Genomic DNA, 21,446 nt, shown 5'->3' on the forward strand with positions numbered 1-21,446 from the left:
TGCTTTTGTGGAACTGGCATAATGAAGAAGTTTTTAGGTTTCAACCTCTGATACTTATTACTTAAAAATCACTGAGTTATAATGGAAAAATCATGGATTTATAATGGAAAAAATGCTCTAAAGAGAAGAAAAAATATTAGTTTCATTCTTTATTGCCTTTTTCCTTATATAAGGTTGCTCTGCCAATGTGTAACTCTTTTATTTAGACCTAGCAACATTTTACATTCTGTTCATACAAGCGCAGCTGAATCCAGTCTGCAAAGTGGTGGAGAATTCTATCACAAGAAGTCTAAAATGAAAAGTGCTAAAAATCCCAATGAAAATGAACAGTCAAGAGCTTTTATGTTGACAATATAGGAGCACAAGCTCTCGTTCCACTTAGTACAGTATTGTCAAGACTGTCACTGAGCTCACTGTTATGCAAAGCTGATCCGCTTTGTTAGTAGAGCAGCTAATGGAAATCTGACTTAAGCCAGGAAGTGTAAATTTTGTTCCTTTTTGGCATGGCAAAGCTATGCATCAAACCTATACCTTTTATTTGAGATACAAACTACTTACAAAAACATTGACCCTTGAGGTAGGGTTCAGATGGTGAAGGGATTCTATGTTATTTATGCAGAGGTGTTGCAGTTATTCATTATCGAACTACATACTGTAATTCTGGTTTGAATTTTTCTTGGTTTAACTTCCATTGGCTTTCATCATCTTTTTTTTTTTTCCTTATGAAAGCATAGTTTAGTATCGGTATCTAGAGCATGTGTGCAGACTCTGACAAGTAATTTTTCTGTCTTTCAGAAAAGTACTTGCATAGTTAGTATAGTCTTTCCTCTTTTTTTTCCACTCCCAAATGATTCTTCTTGTTCTGTTGTAAATAGTTTGCAATTTGTCTGTCATTTTGAAGTAGGAACGTCTGATTCGGATTCATTACTTCAGTGACTGTTCTCTGTTTCCAAGAGAAACGTAACACCAGTATCCCACAGCTCCTTTGTGTTCTTTTTGCATTCCAAGATCATCTTAGTGGTGTTAAACAGAATATCATGCTGGGAGGCTCAGTGATTACCTACTGTGCCCCCTAATGTGACAAATTTTAAGACATGTTATACTCTTCAAATGGATCCATAAAAAGGACAGAAATAAGCTGAAATTTCCTCAGAATTGCATTGCAGTAAATGCAAGTTTTACTCCAAAGCATTATGCCTGCAGAACGTCTTCCTGGTTTGCTTTGAAATTAGAGCGGCCTTATAAGGGAGACATTTTTCCCTATAATCCTTGCCATCATATAAATTCTTATAATCTGCTTGGTCTCTAAGTCAGAGTAGGAGGGGATTCTCACTGGGAACAGCAGTGGAATATTCACAGGGAAATGGATATTGAAGTTGTTAGTCTTTTAAAGTCATTGAGGGAAGAAACAGCTGGACTCAATGATCTTAAGGGTCTTTTCCAAACTCAATGATTCTATAAACAGTTAATCTGACTTAAACTGTTTTTTCCCCCTGAGCGCAGCTTTGATTTGTGGCTTTGCTACTGTTCCCATTTGCTGATAACAGCAAACAAACAAAAGTTAGCATGACGCACTTCACAGAGGTTTGGCTTTGCTCTTGCTGAACGTGAGTCCTGTGGAACATAGTTCACAGGTGCCTGATCTAGAGCAGTCAAGCATTCAGACTGCAGAGCTGATTGCTGAGCAGAAACATTGGCTTGGGGGTGAAGAGCAAACTGCACCGGTGTTCTGCTTCATTGCAGCATATTGGCTCAATACAGTGCCAGGCCCCATGTTGCTTCTAATTCTGGAGCCAATGCTGTCGGAGCAAGCTCAGCTGTCTTTGCGCAGCACTGTGTGGACTAATTTTGTCTCCTGCACAGTCTCATTAATTAAGTTCCATTTAACCTGCCCTTCAACTTGTCTAAGGCTTATTTTCTGAAGTCACTCATCTGGCCTGCTCAGAAGTGCACAATGAGGGTTCTTACTCCACACTAAGTGACGTCAAAGGTCAGGATCTTCCTTTACCAATTGGTGGAGGAAATTGCTGGAGAGCGAGAGCAAATGAAATGTGAGAAGTCTGTGACCTTGGTTTATACTTACTAACAGACATGGAATTGTGTACCTTTGAAAAAGTGCGCCAGAAGTCATGCAAGCATGTGCAAAATAAAATCTTCCCCGTTTCCAGAAGATGAAAAAATTAATAACAATGAAGAAGTAAACATCAATATGTGTATGTGTTAAATGTGAAAAATGCCTTCATGCAATCAAAAAAAAAAAAAAAACTAGGAAGAAATAAGCCATAATGCTTTGAACAGTCCTATTATGAACCTTTCTCCCAGGGAGTGTCGATCTACAGTTAATGAACATGCCCCAAATCTAGTTTTTAATAACATTTTGTAAAGATCTCTTTCTTGGTAAGAAAGGGAAAAGAGAACAAAAAGCTTTTAAAATTTGGCCTGCTGTTTTTATTTACAATTCATCAAGATTGCTGTTTGCAATTTAAACATTATTTTTAACACAGTCAGATGTATTTGAAAAAAATTGCATAGTTTTGACTGTGCAGTGGTACTTCATCCATTTGTGTGTTTGCCCAGCATGCTAAAGACCTGTTCCATTTTATATCTTTGGTGCATAGAATGGTTGAACAATCATGATTTTTGGTTTTGTTATTGTTCGATATGTGTCTTCCTACCCTGTTTACAATATGTAATTAAGATTTCTGCTCTGAAGATCATATCTGTGATTTTCTTTACAGCTGTTTTGCAGTATTCGTCAGTGGTATCTATGAAACATTAGTTAATTAGTTCACCACACTTATATGAAGGGAGTTAGATATATCATGAGCATTTTTTTTAGGGGAGTTTTTATCAGAGTTAGCAGTGCAAAGTACTCCAGTGGATTTCAGATGTAAATGTGAATGCTCAACACTTCAACAGATCAGATTCAAAGATATTAAGGTACTCTCCCATTAAAGGAGGAACACGCAGCTAAGAACTGTATATGAATCGGTTTAGAGTAAGCGAAGCATTATGCTAGAGATCTGTGGAACTCCGAGTCAAATTATTGCACCTTTATTTTCTTCTTCCTCTACCCTCCTGCCCTTTGCTTTTTCTACCGTTCAACGTCTGTAACAAACAAGTTGTATGTTCTAGAGAAAAGATCTTTGACATGGTTGCATTTATGCACCAAGGTTCACATGGGGAATGCATAAAATATGACATATGATGATATAACTGAAAAATGGTATCACAATGATTGGCATATTATGTGGTAAAAAATATTTCCTAGCTTTTCTAAACATCTCTTTGGCAAGCTTTAAAACTCTTGACATACAGGATCATCAGTACCAAAAGAAAGCATCGAGTTTCTCTAGAACTTTTCAGCTGAGATTTTTCAAGACTCATTTTTTGGTCGCGTTAGGGTAGCATTTTCAATGAATATAGTGGGAGCCACTTTCCCACCAACAGTGTAGCACCACTGTAAAATTAGAGTGCTCAGTGGATAGAAGTACTTTAGTTTCTTAGCAAAATGGTTGTAAGATATATATACATACACACACACTTATGTAGGTAAAAAAAATATTTGATTAAATCTTGTTCCCTGAAATGGTTTACATTTGCTGAAATTTCTTAAAATATGTTTTATACTAACATTAAACATGGGCTTGGCATGAAAAGTCAGTCTAAATAGCTTTACTTCTGACTGAGTTCTAAAGTACTAAAGGCAACTAGCTGTGGCAAAGGTCAGATAGTCCTAACTATAGAAAGTGCTGTCTGCAAAGCTTATAATAATGGTTAAATCTGTTATGGTCAATGGGGTTACAGGCTCAAATGCAATCAAAATCAGACTGTGCATCTAGCATTAGGCAGTGATAATGACAGAGCTCGTTGAGAGTCACTGTCATTCTCCATGTAACTCACACGGTCTATTTGGTGCCTATGCTGTTGACCTTAGGAGGTCAGCATTTCTTTTCCCAGAGGTGAAACATCATGTAAAGCTGAGAGGATGGTAATTTAAATGTAATCACTGACATCCCATAGACATTATTCTTTCTTAGACTACACTTTAGTGATTTTTTCAGTGGACTTCATTAGTGGACGTTCGAACTTTTAAGCATGGGCTCAATAGGTGTAGTGCATTTTCTTCCCATCAGGATAGCACAAGCTCAGTTAAAAAAAAAAAAAGGGTAGCTGCAAGGATTAAGAGTGATTTAGAAGTATGTTGGTATTTGAGGTACTCTTACCTAGCAGCTCAACTTACACCTTCTTCTAGAAATTAATGGAGTTCAAATTGAAGTAAAAGGAACAGCAAAAAAATGGTGGAGTTGGAGGAAGAATATCACTAAATATCAGAAAATTTCTCATTTTCTATTTTTCTTTGTTCCCTCAGGATTTGTGACTGAGTCCTTACATCCCACCTCCCCACCACAACTTCATTTCTCTCTTACCTACCCATGATTCCCACCATTCTACCCAGTCCCCAGGTTCTTTCCTATCCCCATTCATTTTTCCTTTTTTCCCCTATACCTTCAGTTACCAGCAACTTCCCTGCTCTCTAGTTTTCCAACAAGCCCAGGCAAGACGCAGCATGACGTATTGCCAGCCAGCAGGTCAAATAGCATAGATCCTTACCTTTCATGGGATCATTAATCTAGATCTCCTTCCACTGCAGAACTGCCATTTTTTCACAAACATACAGGAACTGAGATATCTCTTGCCCCTTCAAACTCTTTGAGGCTGATAAAATGGTTCAAAAACTAGAAAGACAAAACAGCAGCATAATCACATGATTCTTATTCCCTGGGGAAATCAAGCTTAATGCAACAGACCTTCTTTGTGGTGGTAAGTCTGATAAGCATATCACACAGGTGTGTTTGTTTGTTTGTTTTATTATTTAACAGTTTGACATTGACAAGGAAGCAGGAGAGAGACAGATTTACCATCGGTACTGTATGGAACGGGCCTCCGTACATTGTGCCCATGTGTTCACCACAGTCTCACAGATAACAGCTGTGGAAGCAGAACATATGCTTAAAAGAAATCCTGGTAAGACCTGATTTATTTTCTTATATTTTCTCTGAGTTCCTACATCTCCTTAGACTGAATGAGAATAACAGAGAAAGGTATACAAACATGAAGAGCAAGGGTACATACATAGGTATGTCTGGCTACACTACAGACAATAACAAATTTTCCAAAGTGCAGATAGTATCACTTGAAACTAGTAGTATATGTATTCCAGGAGAAATCAAGTTTGGCACCATTTCTTAACTGTTTTCAGTACCATTTCAGGAGAGCCTTAGTTTAACTCCACGGATGTTAGGCTTTCTTTGCCAGGACATCTCAGCTTCAGGAGTTTTGTCAGTAGCAGGGTTTCCAGTGATGGTGTTATAGTCTGGTCGACTGATGAAAGCAGAAGCTGGAACCTTTGTAATACACTTCATCAGCTTTTATGGTGTAAGATTTGTTGCTTTGCTAGAGGTGAGTGATAGATTCGTTTAGAAATGTAGCAAGAAGTTTCATATGCAAAACAGAATGTTAGATGAGTTTTACTTTCCAGTGCTAATGCTTTCTTAATATTTAATCTCTTAAAAAGAAATGAGAAGGCAAAAAACAAGCTGTAAATCAATACGGTTTGTTTCACTATATCTCTCACAATTAGGAGTAGCAGTGTGGTTGTGGTCATCGTGATCTTAGGACCTAACCATGATAAGTTGCATAGACAGATATATTTTCTATTAGACCAACCAGTGCCATTTGAAAAAATAGTCAAGATACGTGCCCAACAGTTTGTCTGATTTTTCCCTTTGCATTAGTCTCATAAAATATGGAACTTAGCAACAAATCTTGTTGTTCCATGCATGGCATTTGAATAAGGTCATGATCCCCGTGTGATACGTTATTAAAGTTCTTTTTAAATCAGCACAGTGCTTTATAAGGACAAGCGAAAATACTCCATCTGCAGGTAAGCATCATGGGGGCAAAAATGCACAAAAGTTTTGAGACTGTTTAGCAGGTATGTACACATCTTAGTTGGTTATTTTAGGTATAATAATGCTCAAATGACTTTGGGGTTTTTTTGTTTGCTTATTCTTTGTAGTTTTTTTTAAGGTAAATCACAATGCTAATAATACTTTGGGGCAGTTATCCTTGTTAAACTTCAGTACTTCAACTCAAATCATGGTTCACGCATCAGGATAAGAGAGTTCCCCATTGGATCCTTTGACTCATTCCTGACTAACTGTTAATAGGATGATGAACTTAGAAGATTTTTTCCTTTTTATGCTAAACATGACAGCTATCTCTTAGAAGTAGTTTAAGTGTTCACTCATCTAATCTGGGATATCTCTGAAAGGCCTTGTTTTTTACAAAGTGCAGAGCACTTGACCTCTGAAAACCAGAGTTTTGAAGCTGTTTTATATTGGCATGAAGTTTCTGCCCACAACAGCTACTCTTGAAAATCTTAGTTTATGTTTTGGCATTTTAGGAAACTGAAATGGGTCTGGATCCAGTTTAATTTGGGAGAGAAAAGCTGTGGACTGCTCACAGATAGAATTTCAGTTGAAGCTGAAGGGAATTCCATGCAGAGATTCACAGGCTTGAGCTTTTTTTTATTATTCTTGCAACTTTAAAGAAACCAAGTAAATATATTTGTTTGGATTTAAAAGTTTGTGATACATATCATGCTTCATGTTGACAGAGCTAGGAAAAAAATCCATAGAAACTGATACCCCAAATCCTAGGAGACACTTAGGAGTGAAAATATGTTCTGATGGGAATAAGTAATAGTTTCTTTGAATCTTAGCCCACAAATAAACTCTGTAGGAGTCTATTCTCATACTATCTATTCTTTCTGAAGTTGTGAAACCAACTTAGACATTGGCTGTTCAGAAAGGTCAGCGATCCTTCAGTAGATCATTAAGCTTGAATTCTGCAAAGGAATGTGAATATTGAAAGAATGTGTACACTTCTTGACCCGCTTTGAAAATAAACTTTTAAAAGGGGGATGTTGAATTGGCACAATTCACTTTAATTTACATTTGAATTTATTCAGATGTAAACTGAAGTAATATATATATATATACACAGAAGTAAACTTTGTAACAGAGTTGTTAACTAATAACTGAGGAAATGTAGTAAGTAGTGCAGTCTCTGTTTTCTCATTATTAAACTTGGATTATACTTGGATTATAATTCAAATTATAAATGTCATCATTTGGAAAAGACCCTTTAAAATTCATTCGACATGACTGCATAGAAAGATTTTGCACCAGGACAAAGACCAGTTTACCAGTCTAAACTTGGCAGAATGACTGCTTGCATTATACTGATTTCACTTGCTGCTGTTATTTGATCAATAATTTATCAAACCATATTTATCAAAAGCTTAAGTATCTAATGCTGAACCTGTTTTCTTTGACATATCATGCAATATTCTGTCAGTGATCATAAATTATATTCCTGTGATGTGAAAACTGATATTATGGGATTTCTAATATTTTCATTCATATATGAAACGTATTTCTCAGTAGTAGTAGAGAAGACTTTGAATCAAAATTTGAAGAGACTGAAGTATTGTTTAAGACCTAGATCTAGACTTTGTATCTGTATATATTTGATCAAGATGATAGAAGCAAACTGAAAAAGTATGAGTCAACCCTGAATCTTAGTGATTTATCAACAGAAAACATCATACTGTGCTATCATTACACAAATTAATGCAAATTTCTTTCCTGTAAATATGGAAGTCAAAGCATTCTGATTTGACCTACTTTGGTCAGTTTTAAAACACAAATGCCATTCGTTCATTAAACAACAAAAAAATCAAACCCCTTAAAATAGGAGCAAAGCTCTCTTCCTTTACTTCTTCCCTGGGGCAAGGGCACATTGCATCGCTCATATTCAAAATATTATTGTATGTTGAGCAGAAATAGTAAACTGGATGCTTTGGACCACCACATCTGTTCGGTATCTCAAAGGCTTAAATAAGAGATGAATCGAGCCCCAATCCTGATGAAAGGGTAAAAGACGCTGCTGTTGAATCAAAGAATATGGGAGTAGGTTATATACAGGCTGATGATGATGATGAGTGTCCAAAACTCCCTGATAAATACATCTGAAAGAGTGGATGGAAACTGGCCAGAAATACCCAGTCAGGGCTTCTTACTTTATTAGGAAGAACTTTAAATGGTTGCAGTCTCAAAGCTATGTCCTGCATGAGCCGATTCTTCCATGCTGAACAAGAAGCAGGTCAGAGGAAGGAGAAGGTATGTTTTTGGTAAAGACAAAGAGAAATGGAGGATGTTTCTGCTCTGGTGATCCCCCACTCACATGAGGTCACATAGGTCTTTGTGCAGAGCTGGTCCTAGGGCTATGTAGCAGAAGACAGGAATTCAATTCTCCTTTCTTGCCACTGAGAACCAAATCTGAAGTACCTCTCAAGTAAAGATTTCTGATTTTCTGGTAAAGGCTGGTCTTTAGTTTCAAGTGTGTACTTCAAGACAGGTCAATTGAAATTTTTGGTATTTCATGGTTACTAATAAATGTATTCTTTTTATCTACTGCTGTTTAACCTCGAAAATCTAAAAGCACTTTACAAGATAAATATTAATCGGGGATCTCTTACCTGGCAGGGGAATACATACACTGCTAAAGCAGACTGTAAATTTCAAGGAGGTCATTAGAAATGTCTGTGGCATTTGCATGAAAAATGTCAGGCACATGTACAGGACAGCATATGGAGAACCGATTGTACTACTTTTAAGATCATCCTGATATGTAATTGTCCTGGTTTCAGCTGGGATAATTTTATTCTTAGTAGCTGCTGTAGCGCTGCGTTTTGGATTTGGTGCGAGAATATTGTTGATAGGACATGGATGGTTTTGGCTGTTGGGTGATATTTATACTAAGTCAAGGAATTTTTGTTTTCTCAGGCCCTGCCAGCAAGAGGGCTGGAGGGGCACGGGAAATTGGAAGGGGACACAGCCAGGACAGGTGACCCAAGCTGGCCAAAGGGATATTCCATACCATAGGACATCATGCTGGGTATATAAGCTGGGGGAAGAAGAAGGAAGGGGGAGACATCCAACATTATGGCATTTGTCTTCCCGAGTAACCTCTACCCATGATGGAGCCTGGCTTTCCTGGGGATGGCCGAACACCTGCCTGCCGGTGGGAAGTAGTGAATTAATCCCTTGTTTTGCTTTGCTTGCACGCACGGCTTTTGCTTTATCTATTAAATTGTTCTTATCTCAACCCTTGAGTTTTACATTCCTTCCTGATTCTTCTTCCCGTCCCTCTGTGTGAGAAGGGAGTGAGAAAGTGGCTGTGTGGGGCTTGGTTGCCAGCCAGGGTTAAACCACGACAGTAGTCGGCCAAAGGAACCATAGATGTTTTAAAGACATCTCTGTATCTCCAGAAATAAGAGACAGTTTTTTTATCAAGTCTGATGCTTAATGCTAGACATGCAAACCTTTGCTTTTGGGAGAAGGGACAAGAAACCCTGAATGTCAGGCATCCTTGACTGAAAAACCACAGTAGAACTAACATTCAAGTCCTGTATCGCTGGCAAGGAAGAGACTGTACTCCCATCAGTAACCCTGATGTGTGTGGGGAGTTAACCATGGGCACTGAGATCAAAGGAGATACTGTTTTGTTTGTGTGAACCATGTGTGGCAGGGAATTAGATCTTACTGAAGGTCCTTTGGATGATGCATAGAACTTTTAAACACAGTTAACGATTACTAGACACCTAATGACACTTGCCAAGAGAATAAGCATAAATTGGCACCAGTGTATCCTCTAATAATTAGCGCTCCTTGCTGCTTTGAAGTTTCTTTGTATTTAAAGAATCTCTGGTGTCACAAATTAGTATGGGTCTGTTTAAGTCAGTTGTGTTACTATGAAATACATCTGTTGGGGAACTGGCCTCCGCTTTTGTTTCCATACATGACTTCCACAAGCCAACTCAAAACAGGTTTCTTTCCTTTTACTTCAACTCAGTTTAGGGCAAGCCTTTACATAGGTGCTGTGCTCTACCAGAAAGGTGAAGAGAGACTGAATTTCAGTGTTGGCTGGAACATACTATGTCTATCTTCTGTGTATATCCTGCGACTCTACCTTAGAAGATACTGGAAATGAACAAATTTTAATTGTAAAATGCTTTGGAATCTTTGAGGAGAGTAGCCATAAAAGTGTAAAGCATACTATTCTGTGGTTATTTTTAGCGGAAATCCAACAAACTACTGAAAGGTCTTTTAAAAACTGTTTCTTATATTCTCCCTTTTCTGGTAAATCCTCAGAAGTTTTAACAGAACAGACTTCTCTTGTGCCATGCTGTAAACAAGTGCATAGTACAGCACAGTTTCTGCTTTCAAGAGTTTTCAATCTGTAGTGACAAAGCAGGCAACAGTGGTATCAAGAATAAAAGAGGTAAGGGACATACTGAGGGGAAAAAAAAAAAAAAAAGTATGGCTAAATGGAGACATTACTTAAGTCTTGATGGGATGGAAGGGCATGTGGAGACCTCACTGTCCAGTAGGGTCTATGCTTGAGTACAGGTCAAAATGGTATCAAGCCACTTCAACACTATAGAGGGTGGAGTGCCACATACAATGGCTTTGTGGAGCAAGCTGGGGAAGACCATTGTGTTAAGACAGTGCTGTTCCCTATCGTGAGTGATGAGTACATAAACTCTTCATATACTGACAACTGAAAGACACATTGGTTCTTGCCTTAAAGATTTCTCTGACTCTGAAGATATCTACCTCTGCCTTTTCTCTGCTTTTCCAGATGTTGTCACCCCAAATGGCTTGAACATTAAGAAATTTTCAGCAATGCATGAGTTTCAGAATTTGCATTCCATGTACAAGGCTAGGATCCAAGAGTTCATTCGAGGTCATTTCTATGGGTATGCTTTTACTTTTCAAAAATTAGCAATGGTTGTCCAATGCTATTTAAAGCAAGAACCAAAGCAGGAAGACTAACAAGTACTTCACAGAGAAGGTGAAATGTTACCAATGTATTCAAATATCTGTCTGGGATGTTTTAGTCAGAAGCTAAAGGAATTTTAGACACCAGTTCTAACTCTGCTTAACAGATTGTGGGACCAGGCAGAAGATCTTGATTCTTTTTCATTTTTTACCCAAGATGCAGTTTATCAGATTAAGATAGTTAACTAAATTTAAAGAAAGCAAAAAAGCCTCCCTTCCATTATTTTCTTGGAATAATAAGTTCCTCCAGAATAGAAATCTGTTGCGTGTTTTGTTTGATTATATTTTGAGAAATACTTCGTGCTTGTTTCTGTTTGCTTGGTTTCAGCCACCTTGACTTCAGTCTTGAGAAGACCTTATTTTTCTTCATTGCTGGGAGATACGAATTTTCCAACAAAGGAGCTGATATGTTTCTAGAAGCCTTATCAAGATTAAACTTTTTGCTGAGGGTAAGAAAGCTTCTTCAAATGTAGATAACATAGAGCTTATGCTCAAATGGAAGTCACCTGCAAGGATTTCTATGTCATACTCTGGTTTATAGGAAAATAATTAGAGGATATTCAGAGTTCTCATAAAGCGCTCTCGCTGAATCATTTGAGTATACAATGATCTCAGGCTGCTTAAAAATAATTGATTACATAGTCAAAGAAGTTAATCCATGGTTACTTCCTTGTTTTTTAGAGAAAAACACTGAAAATATGATTCAAGAATTTACCCTGAAAGTTTACATATTAGAAGGCAAATAGAAATAATCCTTTAATGATGCAATTAAAAAATACCTTTTTAAGGAAACTGCTTAATTCATTAGGACCTGACCATGATCTTTTACATCTTTGAGTACTATTATCACATTGGATGGGAATCTTGCATCAAGATTCACAGTGTGGCAGTGGCCTGAAGAATAAGCATGGGGAAGTCACTCCTGCTTCTGTTGCCTCAGGTGAAAAAATGAGTGCAATGTTTCTATATGCCTTTGTGGAATACTTTAATGAAGATAAGACCTGAGCCTTGTCATAAGCAAAGAGCAAAGCACTTGCCACCTACAAATGAGATTGTTGAAAATGTCTCCAGATGTATCCCAAAGACTGATACATTTAAAATAAAAATCATGCTAATAACTTTCAGTCATCTAGCAAGAATCAATTATCTGTTGTCCCAGACTCTCTCTTTTGTACTCTATCATTTCAATGATATGGAAAACCTGGATTAAAATCTTGATGCTGTATTGCTAGCTGGGCTAAAAAATATTGATTTTCAAGGCCCTATGTGCACTTGTTCTACTGCCACCTTCTATTAATACAGCGTTAGAGCCTGTGGACTTTCTGGAAATAATTAATCCATTCACTGACACAACAGGTTGCCTCACATAACTTAAGTTTTTCTTCTACAACTTTGCCAGACAACTGACTTTTGTTGTTTGGCAATGCTGTGCAACATCAGCTACCTGGTAGTGGTATTTAACATGGCTGTTAACTATGAATGCTGATAATGCGGAAGGTCTTATGTGGTAAGAGGGAAAGAATTGCTTAAGCAACAATTGCAGCAATCTCTGATTTTATCTGATGGTTTATATGACATCAATGACAAGCTAGGCTGATGTCAAAAGAAACAGGCTAGTTTTCCAGAGTTCTCTAGAACCAGATACTGGCACTTGCTTCTTCCATAAGCTGAGCCTGGCTTTATTGAGTTATTGTTCTAATATGCATGCCAGCACCCGAACAGCTTTTCAAAGAACACTTGCTCGGTAAATATTTCAAGAGGTAATTCCATGGGGAACAGCAAAATGCCTGCATTATTTGTGAATTTGCGAATGATGGTGCTTCTTAAAAAAGTCCCGGTGGTGTGCCTGAACATAAAAAATGCATAGCATTGGATGGAATCATTTTATTTTATAGAGTTCTTTTCCTTTTCTACTTAAAAACCTTACTAATGTCTTGGAAATAAAATGTGAATGTTGGGACAGATTGTTAATACATGTTGAGATCATAGCATGATAGACCTTGTACCTGCCTTGAAGAGAGAAAAGGGAAGAACCTTACAGTGATAGATATGTCCCATAGATTATTTTATACATTTCCCTGTACCTCAATCTGAGATCATGGATACTAATAGCATGTTTGTGTGTCTAAAGTTTAGAATGGAGGCAATTCAAGGTAAATTAATTTTTACAGCCCTGAAGAGAGTTCACTCTTAGCTTTTCTTTAAATAGCTGTTGACAGGAATACAACCTCATTCTGCTCCATGTGAGGAATCCCTCATGGACCTGGCATTCAGAACTTGTTAGTGCACAGGAGAAACCAGCAAGTGAAACCATCTATAAGTAAAGGGTCAGATTTTACAGCTTATCCTTTTTGCCTTTGCAGTAGTTGGATATGAGAGATGAGCAAGAAGTTACCTGTAGGTTTTAGTGTGTCTGGCAGATTCTTTGCTGGGTTTCAGTTAGATAGCAGTTGCTATCATGCCCCTTTCGGCCCATAGATTTGGGGCACTATTGCTACGGAAAGTAGCTCAGCTTGCAGCTGTAGGGAATCCCTCACCCCATGCTGGGCATACCTCGGCTAGTAAACTAATTGCTTACTCTGTTGAGCCAACATAGTTTGTGTCAGGTGAGAAAATGTGTAGGATTTTTATTTTTTGCAGTTTACGTTCACATCCTAAGCCATGGCCTCTAAACAGTGAGAAGTCAGGAAGATCTTTACAGCCCAAACTGGCATTGGGTGACATCTGTTTACCTGTATCTATCCTTAGCTATATGTCTGACTTGGCAAAAACTACATAGCTAAAAGGAGAGGTAGAAGATCAGAGCCTTCCTGGACAATTCATCAAAGTGCATTGGCTTTTCCTGTGGCTAATTCTTGAAGTTGGCTGTGATACCTTGTAGTGGGATTTTTTTTTTTTCACCTTTCTGCATCTTGTGTCCATGTAGGTTCATAAGACTGATGTTACAGTTGTCGTGTTCTTCATCATGCCAGCAAAGACAAACAATTTCAATGTGGAAACCCTGAAAGGACAAGCGGTGCGGAAGCAGCTCTGGTAATTGCCATTCTCACTGAGGGTCTTGTACAGTGGATTGAGGAGACATGCAAAAGTTTCTGACGAAGAATAATGCTCTTTCTTTTTGCTCTGCTAAAATTGAGGATTGTGGGTAACTAGAATGTATTTGTAGGGATGAAAGAGATGGGAATGATAAATAAGGGCAAATATTTATCTTTTTTATCCTAGGTTATTTTTAGTAAACTTGCCTTGCCATTCTTTGTAACAAGTTAGCAAATAGTACTTGTTTTGCAGAGAGAAAGATTCTAGAAAATCCAGTGTTCTGGATGTCTTCTGCCTGTTTCTGGTACTCCCTTGGACATACCATTGAGCTCACACAAAATAAGGACTGCCTACTAATTTATCAGCGTGAGCTTCCCTGCCACCGGTGGGAAACAGAAATTAATTACACATCCTTTTTATTTAGAAATATGGAAATTTTACTGTCTAATCCAGCAGAATAACAGTTAATAACAATTGTCTGTAATTTTCTATATAGCCTACAATAAGTGATGGCCATGTCCAAGCAGTGAAACTTAGAGCTGTAAAGAGAAAATTGTCACAGCCCTTCTCAATTTAACAGTTTTCATTTTACAACTTCCCAAACAGAAAAGCAAAGCAGGGGCAGACTTAACCGTTACCTCACTTTAACTGCTATGTGATTCTACATGGGAAAAGACACACGTTGTGAGGTATTTCTGAACTGAGAGAAATTGCAAAATTGAAGGTTCAAATTCATAAACAGAACCAGTGGCGGGTTATCAATGATGATTTTTGTTTAAAAACAGTGAAAAATTCCATTTCATTTAATGTATTTACACATTAATTTTCTAAGCAGGGAAATGGAAAAGTGCACCTTATCATGTGGCTCGGGTGGTTAAATTCTGCTGCAGAAGTAAGGAAGCTGGCCTTTAAGCTAAGGGACTAAAACCCACAAGACCTAGTTTCTGCTTTTATGCCTGTGTCTCACTGTGCTTAACCTTTCTGCTGCCAGTTCTATATTTATAAAATGATAGAAATCTAAACGACTTAGAGATCTGTAGATGAAAGGCACTGTGTAAGACAAGGATACTATTTTTCTTGTTATCTCATTAACTGCCTCCAGCAGATGATCTCTGGCTCAGTTTCTGGATATCAGTAATCAAGTTGAAGTCTTTGATTAACGGATACTAAACCTGCACAAAACCAGTGACAGAAATAGTTTAACAAGGATCATTGAAATCATTTAGCTTTGCCGTATCTGGAAAAGAAGACAGATGTGAGAAATATATCTACTCTCTAGATTATCTCTGGAGTCATCACACAACATTTCTTGGGACTTACAGGAAACATTCTACCTGGTTACCACTCTGGAAACAGGTACCACAAATGTTGAGGCTGGAATTAATTGTCCAACTCTGGCTTCCTAAAAATACTGCATCTCAGCTGCCTTCACTGCCAGTGGAGAGTGATGGTTCACTCCAAATGATGCTTCATCCTATAGCACTTCAGCAAGTGTCTAAGATGAGAGAAGGGAATCATCCTCTGAAATGGACTGTCACCCTCTGCAGATGTGTGGAGGATCTGTGCAACTGGCTTAAACGGTAGATGGCTAAAGCAGGGTAACATAGCCAGAGTTTTTAATGAGAAAGTAAAACCATGAGTGCAGTGAGAAACAGCCATGCTTGTAACAAGTGCTTTTGGCTTCTGCTTTGTCTTTGATATAACGTATGTAATGTTTGAATATAATACAACAGTTATATATTAAATAAATGATATATGGATATTAGGAAAGTTTAAATTAAATGAAATTGCAAAGCTTTTTTTTTTTCCTGTTGCATCTCTACTACATGGTTATTTGTCTGGTACTCAATAATACGGGCATAATAGTAACAGTAAAGGTAAACCTAAAGATGTGAAATCATGCAAAAACTGCTACTTACAGCTATTCTTCTCACTGTGTTCTGTGAAAAGCAAAATACCCTCTGCATCATTATATGTAGCATTATCATGGTCATAATCTGGAGCTTCTGGATAAAACCACCTGGTATCAGTATTACATAATTTAAAGATGCCACAGAAACTGAATACAAGAAGAGGTTGGCACTTACAAGATAATAGATGATGGTTGATCTGGGATATAAAATCCCTTCTTTCTTCTGCTTTTGAAAGAGTCTATCCTATCTGGGTTAAATTTTGGATATTGTGCATGGAACAAATCTGTGAAAATACAGTCATGAAGGGACTAGCTTGCTGGGTTTTGGATCCATTTGGTTTGATGTTTAGGAGAGAAGAACTAAAATTAGGTATGAGGATTCTCAGCTTGGTAAATTTTAGGATTTCATTTAACAAGTTTTGTCTTAGCTCAAAGTATAATTCTTAGAAATCCTAAAGGCAGAAAAATTTCCACAAAGTGGGCATTCACTTGCTATTGGCAGCAGCACTTCCAACTGTACTTTCAAGTTAGTTCAGCTAGGGGCAGGATAATTTAAATGACACTTGGAATTTAGAGCAGTTGTTCACTGGAGTTTTTTGTTGCTAAAATATAACATTTGTCTGGCACAGGCTTTATTATTAGCTTAAAACATTGTCTGAGCTTTCCAGGAATTGTTTTTTGGTTTGCAAACTAGTTTATAGTAAACTACCTTTAATCTAACACTTGTTTTCAAAAATCTTTGAGTTAGGAAATAGGGCAGGAAGTGAATGGAGAAGCTTGCTTTAAAATCGCCATTTGTTTAACTCATTGATCTTACATCTTTCTACCAGGTCAAGTTAAATTGGAGACCTATCTGTCTTCATTAGTGTCCAGTGTTAATGATCATGTTTCTCTGTGTAGAGTCATATATATGCTCTCTTTTTCCATAGCTGAGATGAAAGTGTGGTCTACTTATCAGAGCAAAATATTAGAAGTAATCGCTAGTGAGGTCTGCTCCTGGTTTTCACAGTGTATTCATCTTTGGATGCAGGTCAAATCCTCAGTTGTGCGGAAATCTGTCGGTATGGCTGCTGGCTGGATAAAAGAGCTTTGACAACCAGACCTCTATCTGCTTCTACGTTCTTGGTTCCATCAGTATATGTGAAAGCACAATTTAATTTAATTTCCAACAGCAGGAATCTCTTTTATTCTATCCTTGTCCTGGATTCTCCTATTTTATACATATATTTATTTATTTTCCTAGGGACACTGCACAATCTGTGAAAGAAAAGTTTGGAAAGAAACTCTACAATGCCCTGCTAAAGTGAGTACATAAGTTACTTGCTCTACCTTGCAGATCTATGTATTCAGCTCTCTTACCCGTGGTAATTCTGTGATTCTACTCTTTTTGTACAAAATTTGGCATTTATAGGAAGGGCACAGGAGAAGGTAATGGAACCCTCTGTTCCATATACAGGTTACTTGATCAACAGGCAAATCGAAGGAGAAAAATTTAAAAATATTAACACCCCATTGTGGAAAGAGTCTTAAGAGACATTGAGGATGTCTAAGTAATACAAAGGCTTACTCGCTGTCAAAAACAAGCTGGGTCAGCCTAAAAAAAACATGAGAGAAATAAGTATTAGTGGCTTAGTCATGTCCTTTCTAAAGACAGTTGGAAGTGAATGACCCAAAGCACAGATTAGATGACTGGAACTTCAGCAAAACCAAGCTATGGCTGACAAATAGAAAAAAAGAATTCTTTAGCTTTTTTGGAAGCTGATTGGAAAGTCGGCAAGTGTATGGGAGAACAAAATGTAGGGAATATAGAAGGCTCATGAAACAAAGGAAAGATTCATGTTGACATCAGCAGGCCTCAGATCAGACCTTGTTTGCTGTTTCTTAATTTTCTTTATACAGCTATTTGGTAAAATAGGTTCTGTGTTGCCTCCACAGAGGAGAAATTCCAGACCTGAACAAGATTCTTGACCGAGATGATATGACCATTATGAAAAGAGCCATCTTTTCAACTCAGGTCAGAAAATTTATTGTTTACACAAATATCTAGTATAAATGATAAACATGACTGTGTACAAGGATTGTGTATGACAGATAGCAATATGCATGCATTGAAATGAAGTTTTCAGCAAATATGCTTCTCATCAGTAGCATTTAAAGATCACCTGTGACTGTTTCTAATGAGAGTACAACCCAAACTAATTCTTCTGAGGAATTCACGAATATTCCTCCAGTTACATGCAGGACACCAAAATTCCTAATTCTTTTCTTCTTCATTAAGTGTGAACTTTGCATTGTTCCTGAAGCCTGGATTCTTCCATTTTTATTAGATACGCAAACCCAATCTCTTAAGAGACATAATGTATTGTCTAAAAACCTTTAAAATTAAATGGTAGACCTTTCTAAAAGGTAGTACAAATACATGTATTTTGAGGTAAGTGAAACAAGTCCTGTGACAGATTTTATGGTCTCGTTTATGGCCTTGGTTATACAGAAGACAATATTATATGATTGCAACTTTCTTCTTACCTTAAATTGAAAGGGTAAAAACCTATTTGCATTGATAACAAAATATCCTGCTGTCTTCCACTAACTTTGGAAAATGGTAACAGGACTTTTTTGCAATGGTTTTGTCTGGCTTCTGGATTGTCTTTTCTCTCTTTAGCGACACTGTCTGCCCCCAGTGACCACCCACAACATGATTGACGATGGCAATGATCCAATCCTCAACACCATCCGACGCATTGGCCTTTTCAATAACCGGACAGACAGAGTAAAGGTACGTTCTGTCATTTTCATTTTAGATATAAAATGGAATTTCTTTAAACAGTCTCACTCTGGATCATTATCATGGGGAATGCAGTCAACTTCTTGATAAGGAAGTATTTTACTAATGTAGTATACTGATAGACCTCCCGCTTCCTTAGTTTCCAGGAATAACAAGTAGTCACTTCACAGATATCCTCAGTTGACGTTTAACCAAATTAGAAATCTGATGTTAGGGATTTGTTTTCATTGCTGCCTCCTGTACTGAATGAGGAGCTACTACTCCTGAAATTCAGAAAGTGCCACACGTCATTTACACCCAGATGTAAAACTCTGTAATAGATTCATTTGCTTAAAACTGGAGGTCAGAGTTTGAGCACAGACATTTCTGGAGTATTGGTTTGTCTCTTAAGAACAGCACCCTGACGCTTAGTGTTTGCTGTAGAAGGTAACCAGGGCTTTGATCCTGAGCAGAAATACTTCCCATTCCTGCTGTGGTCTTGTTTACATAACTGTTGAAGCTCGATGCATGTAAATAAATCCTTTCCTGACTTCCATGTCTATCTTGCCAGACAACAGAAATGATCATCTCCTGCTTTCATAAGTGTGCCAAAGTCTGTTTTGGTCTGGGAATGTCTGACATTCTCTTCGCTAACTATGACTATCTCATCATCTATCTATTCAAAGTAGAACCTAAAATTGCATTTTTTTCTGTTCCAAACATTTTTAACGTCAGATCCATAGTATCTCTTACAATGACATATCATTTGTTCCCAGTGTTTCGGTTTTTAAACCCATGGCAATAACTGAGTAGACATTTTCCTCAACTTCCTAGTTGCTTCTTCCTGGCTTAACGCATTCTCTGCCAAGTGTGGGTCTCCAATGAGCTCTGAGAGCATTATATGGTAATAATAAACTTGATGTAACAAAAGTAGGGTGGAAGGATGCACTGTATATAAATGTAATGAAAAAGTCTTCAGAACTAACTGCTTGAATTCATGAGAAAGCAGATAGCATATAAACACTGCACACACTTCTTCCTGCTTCTCAGTAGACTTGATTGGCTACGTATATGTCAAGTTTGTACAAACCTGTCATTACCACTGGAAAAATACCTCCTGCATGAACAGGCTTAATACTAAATGAGCTGAATGTCATGGACAAAATTTCTGTAAACTTCAAATGGAAAGCAATTTTGAGAGATGTATGCTATATCCATTCAGACACCGTTGGCATGTGAAAAACAGCCTCAGCAATGCCAATGGAAAATCTTATTTGATTCACTGGAGTCAAATAAGCTTGCATAATGAGTTTACAGACCACTTACTGGTTGAATGCATTCATGTGTTGATTTACTCAAGTGAGTATATTATTAAGAAAGGATAAAAGCATATCCTTGACATGGAATAATGGCTGCAGTAGGTTTATGTGGGGAAAAAGCCCAGAGAAGGTTAAACCCTTTCCTCATGCTTCTCCCTCCCAAAACTGACTGGACAGCATGTACAAGGCATTTCTCTCCTTAGTAGAGGAATGTAAGTCAGTGACCTCAAGCCCTGCAGAGACGTGCAGATAAACTAGCCTGGGTCCTGAAAGCAGGACATTAGCCCAATAAGCTTTGTCTTCCAGCAAGGTTAGTTAGCCTAGGCAAAGGATCATAGAATCAGAATGGCTTGGGTTGGAAGGGACCTTAAAGATCACCTAGTTCCAACCCCCTGCCATGGGCAGGGACACCTTCCACTAGACCAGGTCACTCGGAGCCCCATCCAGCCTGGCCTTGAACACTTCCAGGGATGGGGCATCCACAGCTTCTCTGGGCAACGTTTTATAGTGCTTCACCACCCTCACAGTAAAGAATTTCTTCTTAATATCTAATCTAAATCTACACTCTTCCAGCTTAAAACCATTACCCCTTGTCCTGTCACTACAGGTCCTTGTAAAAAGTCCATCTCCAGTTTTCCTGTAGGCCTTGTTTAGAACCTGGAAGACTGCTGTAAGGTCTCCCTGAAGCTTTCTTTTCTCTAGGCTGAACAACCCCAACTCCCTCAGCCTGTCTTCATAGGGGAGCTGCTCCAGCCTTCTGATCATCTTCATGGCCCTCTTCTGGACTCACTCCAAGAGGTCCATGTCCTTTTTATCTTAGGGGCCCCAGAGGTGAATACAGCACTGCAGGTGGGATCTCACCAGAGTGGAGTAGAGGGGGAGAATCACCTCCCTCAACCCGCTGGCCACGCTTCTTTTGATGCAGCCCAGGATTTGGTTGGCTTTCTGGGCTGCAAGTGCGCATTGCCAGGCCATGTTGAGCTTTTTTTCCACCAGCATCCCAAAGCCTCCTCCTCAGGGCTGTTCTCAATCCATTCTGTGCTCAGCCTGTATTGATACTAGGAGAGGTTCTGACCCAGGTGCAGGGCTTTGCACTTGGCCTTGTTGAACTTGATGAGGTTCGCTCAGGCCCATGGGGCTATAATATGCCTGGTTTAATAATTCTTTCACTTCTTGAAAGAACCATAAGCATTCCTGTATTTCAGTTGGATGCTGTGAAGCTCAGAAGTGCTGTATTCTCCTGAGGCCTCCTCTTGAACAAGGCATCCCAATACTCTGTACCTTGGCACAACAGTCCAAGAGAATCAAATTAAGTATTGCTAAATGCCACGGCCTTAAGCATAATTCTCAGTGCTCATTGTCTTCCTTGATCAACAAGGATAAAGCTCAAGAACTGTCCAGAAAAAGGGTTCGTTATCAGTACTGTTTCCAGGACAAGACTA

The 21,446-nt window shown here is 38.2% G+C and overlaps 1 protein-coding gene across 4 annotated transcripts in view; it reads left to right on the forward strand.

The window, feature by feature from the left end:
- The window catches only part of GYS2 (glycogen synthase 2), a 47,399-nt gene that overhangs the window by 19,478 nt on the left and 6,475 nt on the right, over window positions 1-21,446 (forward strand). For all 4 annotated transcript variants that reach the window (XM_037388076.1, XM_037388074.1, XM_037388075.1 and 1 more), the window contains 7 exons: window positions 4,884-5,028; window positions 10,774-10,891; window positions 11,302-11,422; window positions 13,900-14,006; window positions 17,165-17,224; window positions 17,857-17,935; window positions 18,584-18,697. In XM_037388076.1, the coding sequence (XP_037243973.1) occupies window positions 4,884-5,028; window positions 10,774-10,891; window positions 11,302-11,422; window positions 13,900-14,006; window positions 17,165-17,224; window positions 17,857-17,935; window positions 18,584-18,697 (744 nt within the window). The remainder of the gene's footprint in view (window positions 1-4,883; window positions 5,029-10,773; window positions 10,892-11,301; window positions 11,423-13,899; window positions 14,007-17,164; window positions 17,225-17,856; window positions 17,936-18,583; window positions 18,698-21,446) is intronic.

This window comes from Falco rusticolus, chromosome 5 (genome assembly GCF_015220075.1).
Source record: "Falco rusticolus isolate bFalRus1 chromosome 5, bFalRus1.pri, whole genome shotgun sequence".
NCBI classification, from domain to species: domain Eukaryota; kingdom Metazoa; phylum Chordata; class Aves; order Falconiformes; family Falconidae; genus Falco; species Falco rusticolus.